Raw genomic sequence first — 5,659 nt, forward strand, 5'->3', positions numbered from 1 at the left:
CTTACAGTTACAAGTTTAAAAGTTAAGGACAATAGGTCCTTAACTTTGATTTCCAAGTTCAAAAGTTAAGGACAGACAGTCCTTAACTTACAATTACACGTTCAAAAGTTAAGGACAAGCAGTCCTTAACTTACAGTTACAAGTTCAAAAGTTAAGGACAATAGGTCCTTACCTTTGACTTACAAGTTCAAAAGTTAAGGACGCTTGGTCCTGAAGTTTGAGTTCCAAGTTCAAAAGTTAAGGACATGTAGCCCTGAAGTCCTGAACTTAGAGTTCCAAGTTCAAAAGTTAAGGACACGTAGTCCTGAAATCCTGAAGTTAAGTACAAAAGTTAAGGACATGAGCAGAAGGGTATTTTCGTCCGGGCAGTTAAAGTTTATTAAAGCAGTGGCTAAAGACTAAAGATATTTTAAACAATGGCTTAAAAGTAAATACATGTGTTATTAGTGGCTAACCGTGCACTTCCCCCGATAATGTATGATTTTGGGCCTTTTCTATATTAACGTCACAGATCAAAAAGCAAGCAATATGACCCCGAGAGGAGTATAGCAAAAAATGGTAATTGTTCAATTTCATTTGAATTCGTAAACATTCAAGAACATCTTCGAATAAAAAGCAATGCTTGAACAGTTCCAAACCCGTGCAAAGATACAGTTACAAAGTGGAAATTACAGAACTGGCTTCTTCAACACCCCCCAGTACCTATCCTCCTATCATGCAATTACAACCCATCATGTATTAAACATCAATATGATACAGTTATATAAGACATCTATGACACAGTTGGATATGAAGATGTTAGGACCCTGTAAATTTTTCTACCACTGAACTAAGACCTAAAAGTTTCATCTTCCTTTTCACATGTTAAACTTACACACACTTATCTATCTCCGACCTGCATTCGCTTCTCTATGCCTCCGTCTCCTCCCAGAGCGACTCAAAAGGACCCTACCTTCGCGGCGGAGACGACCAGCTAATGATATACCATTATCATGATTATCCTCACCACTACTGTCCCTGTCTTCATCGGAGTAATCAAAACCACCCCTTGGGTGGTTATGCTCCATACTGATAACACCTCCATCCAATGTCTCGTTTAAGTATCTCTCATGCCGTCTCATACTTCTATTTGACCCACTATTCCCTGTTGAACCAACAGCCTGCAAAAACAGAAGCACATTCATCAAATTGTTATTGATTCCCAGTCCAACACCTTCATTACGATCCACCACATCTGTATCAAAACCCTCCTCATCCTCTGAATCAAAACCATAATTACTTCTTTCTATCACATAATCACCAAACACCACTGCCCCTGGCATTGAAGATGTAACAGTGCTGATAACATCATCCCTCTCTCGTTCCCTCTCAAGCCTACTCCATTTTTGTTCAAGGAGGGGGTCTACTTCACGTGGCCTAGCACAGGGGTGCTCTGCCCTAACATGTTTTCTCATCTCCTTGTAACTTCCATTAAATGAGCAGTCAGTATGCATGCAGCTTCGTTTCTTAGCATTCAGATACACTCTGGCAGGTTCAACCACAGTCCAACCCTTCACCTGGCCACGACAAAGTGGGCATGCAAGTTCAGTTACCCCATGTTTCTCAGAAGAGCCCACAGTTGAAGGATCAGTTGAACCTTGAAGAGATTGAGTCTGATGAGGCAGCGTTAATTTAGTGTAGGCTTTCTTGTACTGATCGAGACAGTTTGAATAGCGGAAGCTAGTTCCACACATATAGGGGCGACATCCTTTGTCATGAGAGGAACACAGAAGTAGAACAGCATTGTGGGGATATTCCATGCATACAGAACATGTTGCATCTTCCCAATCTTTGTCCTCAAAAATCTTGGAGCATTTCTTTTGATGCATGTGTTCAGATTGATTAGTGGATGGCAAAGGGTATGGGGTGAGCCTGGATGGTCGAGAAGCAAACCTGCGCCTTCCTGTGGTTCCTCTGGCCATTTCCTAAACAAATCTGCATGCAGATATTATGTTAGAAATGAGAACCCTAACATCCTCGAACTACATGATGAACATGCAACATGGGTTGACATTAAGTGTATCATTCCTATTTTATATAGCAAGAGTAACTTTTGTATTGCCAATTGAAATTTCCTATGCACTATAAAGGAACTGACATTTAGCTCAAACAAAATTTCACTACATACACCATCAACTAATAAGAAAATTCAGTAACCTCACATACATGAGCCATGCATAGTGCAGAGTCCAGATATTATGAACACAAGGAAACAGAAAACAAGAATATTACAAGACATTTCTAGTACTGTTTTATTGTCTCCATGTATACTAGGAAACCAAAAGTGTCCATACAATCATAAAAGAGTCAGATAGGACAACTGGCAAGTGGATAGACAGAATCTAAAATGTCAACAAGCCATAATTAAACTGGAGAGGGTAGAGAGTTACTACAAGATTTTACACATCAGGTGAAGCAAATTATTACTATATTTTTAAAAATTTCAGACTCCATCAAGCATGGCCAAGCACCCAACAATAGGTAGGTTACCAAGTTAAAAGAAATTTACTTGAACTTCATTAAAAAGCACTTTTTTATGGTTAATTAAAAAGCTCTTTATTTGAACTTGATCACAGAAAGACAAAAATCTTAAACAAGTACAAAAATTTATGCACCAAGACATAAAATAGAGAACACACTTTGATTAACCTCAATCACAAAAGGAGAAAACACGAACATACGATGTGAAACAAACATCAATAGAAGCACCTGAGCGTTAACTATCCTTTCCCTCCCTGACATTCCATCCATCTTTTTTTTTCAGGGGACGGGGGTGGTGGGGGTTGGTTGTTGAACAGCTTGGGGAATAATCAACTCCACAGTTTCTAGTTCCACCCTCAAAAGTGAAAAGTGAGGTAATAAAAAATAATTCAACCTGGATAAATCGAATAACATTCAATATCAGATGAGGCAAAAATGTCCTTTGCCAGCTTACCCAAAAGATAACAAAACCACCTTCATAGGTGTCATTTCCATAGAAGACACCTACAAAACACCTGCCTCAACATGCACCAAAATGCCGCTAAATAAGATCAGTAGTTGCCTGAAAGAAATCAGGTAGTAGCTTCTATGCAAAAGTCTTAGTGGGACGTTCCTTACCCTTATACCTTATACATGAATAGGCTTCGAGAATAAAAAATGGTTCTCCATACCTAGACTCTTGTAAATATGATTATTATTCTCACAAGGCCCTATATAGCTGCCCGTAGCGAAGGGGGGTTTACATTTCTAATGCTATGGTGTCGATTTACAGAAGAATAATGCGAAGGCCTAATAAAAGGCGTGTCAGCAGGCACATCATAATGCAACTTGCAAAGATGAAATCAGACAGCTAATAACAAACAAACCATTACCGGATTGCATTACAAAGTCTCAGTTACGAGCCTGTGATATAATAGTTCAAAATTAACATATATACATTTAACTGTACAGTTCCACTCTGGTACAGTCTAATCTTTAGCTATCAAAAAAGGAGACACTGACAATTCCATAAGTGAAGCCAATTTCAGCCACATAAGCTGTTTAACCCAATGTCAGCTCCACATATAACTCAAGCACTATTGCCACCATCCATCCCACAAACAGACCATAAATGGCATAGTGATCAAATCCTGTCCAGTTGAGCTGTCATGGCGCTGATCTCACACCCAGCAGAATCAATAACAGAGAAGGAGGAAAAGAAGAATGTAGAATTAAAGATCGATAAGAGCCAAATCCTGGAACACTCAACCCAATGACTTGCAATTAACTACAAGTGAGACTAATTGGTGATAATATAAGAGAAAAACAGGCCTCCCCACAGAACAAGTCACAGTAATGAACTTAGGTAATTCTGATTTTTCGACAGAAAATATTTGATAACTGCAATCCGATAAGCAACAAACATTAACTGAACCTCCATTCCTCTCGAAGAACCCCCAATCAACAGCATATGGGGAAAAAACTGAAGACAGGTCTTACAACAACAGATATGCAAGAACCAACACCCAGAATCAAATGCAGAACATTATAATCATCACATAGTCACATTTCATTGGCTGTTATGCCAATTCATTTTTTTTTTTAAAAAGAGAGAGGATGTGTCCACCATTAGTTTTAAGCAAATCTGGACTGAAAATGACAAATTATAGCAACAAACATGTAAAATTTCATAGAAGTCAACCTTTCAGATAATGCATCCAACACATTAACAACGTGCCCCAACAGAACAATCACGCGAGTCAGGGAAGTGAATAAATTAAAAGCAATAAGACAAAAGCTAAAGCAGCAAACTTTAGTTAATATACCCGCCAAGCACATATCAGATTCATCATTAGCTTAACCCATAGTCATATCCATCAATCGACCAATACAATAATTCACTAATTGCCTATTATCCAACTCCTAAATCACCAACAAAATAAATAAAATCAGAACAACACAAATTGAGATCGATTCTATGAATCATCTATATCCATGCCGGTTCAATTGGACTCCTTTCATTACAGCATTCAATAATTTGTCTATTGAGACGAATCAAATTGCTAGAAATTGATTCGAAAATAAAATTACTAAAATTGAAGGTTTCTTACCGGATAGATCAATTGAAGAAGATTGGTCGAAAGGGAGAATGTGTTAGAGAGAGAAAATGAGAGGTAGGTTTTTCATATAGATGAGATCGAAAGTGCATGCGTCATTCCCAGTTATTCTCAAACAATTTTTTAGAGAGATAAAGGGAGGGAGGAGAGAGAAAGAGTATCGGATTCGTCGAGGCATTTTCTACGCTACTCATCTTTTCCTATCTGGTTTGCGGGCGGGAGGAAAGGGCAAAGACGGTTTCACGCACCGGTTTGAGAAGTGGCTGTTACACCGTCTTTTTTTTTTTTAATTATAAAAAAATGGTATGAAGGTGATGGGATTTATGTTAAGATGACGCAATATCATAGTTGGTAACATTTTCTTCTTTTTTCATAACAAATAAATCAACTACTTCCACTGTTTAGATTGACACACTTTTTTTATTAATTCGTTCAAAAGAAAATAAAATATTTTTAAAATTAAAAATAATTCAACTTTAAACTCTTTATTTTACTCATTTTACCTTACAAACCTCTATACCCATACAAATGTCATGGGTATGGAGTCGCCTTTGTTAGGGAGCGCTTTACCCCCTAATGTGGGATATCCCTGCGCGAATCCGGATTAGTCAGGCCCCAATGTGGGACCGAATACCTGGTGAGAAATAAAAAAAAATACAAATGTCATGGTCTCACAAAGCTTTTACCCCTTAAATTTTTAAGATTATAATTTTCAAAAGTCTTTTTTTTTCTAAAACTCTGTGCCGAGTCAAATTACCTCATCTAAATTGAATCGGTGGAAGTATAAATTATTATGTGAAAATAATAGTATTTCAATTAAAGATTGGAAGAGTATTTCAAGCAAAAATTTGAAATTAAAAATTATTAGAATTACTTTAATATTTACAAAAGATATGTAAGTATGTCCAAATGGCATTAAAAAAAAAGGAAGTGAAATCTACGCGCGTTGGGTGATCAGGGAAATGGGATTTTGAACAGTTTAAGACGTGAGGTCATCAATCAACATGGGACGACGTGACAACGAGGTTAATGCCAAACACTTT

At 37.5% G+C, this 5,659-nt stretch overlaps 1 protein-coding gene across 2 annotated transcripts; it reads right to left on the reverse strand.

Moving 5' to 3' along the window:
- Window positions 547-4,829, reverse strand: LOC109229106. Of its 2 annotated transcripts, XM_019394427.1 has the most exons (3): window positions 4,611-4,829; window positions 2,749-2,914; window positions 547-1,974 (listed from the first exon to the last, which is right to left on the reverse strand). In XM_019394427.1, exon 3 carries the CDS (start codon window positions 1,959-1,961, stop codon window positions 885-887), a length of 1,077 nt encoding a protein of 358 aa, XP_019249972.1. In that variant the 5' UTR covers window positions 1,962-1,974; window positions 2,749-2,914; window positions 4,611-4,829; the 3' UTR covers window positions 547-884. The 2 variants fall into 2 exon arrangements, with proteins under 2 accessions (XP_019249972.1, XP_019249971.1); XM_019394426.1 differs by lacking the exon at window positions 2,749-2,914 and having other exon boundaries at window positions 4,611-4,828.

This window comes from Nicotiana attenuata, chromosome 7, assembly GCF_001879085.1.
Source record: "Nicotiana attenuata strain UT chromosome 7, NIATTr2, whole genome shotgun sequence".
NCBI classification, from domain to species: Eukaryota; Viridiplantae; Streptophyta; class Magnoliopsida; order Solanales; family Solanaceae; genus Nicotiana; species Nicotiana attenuata.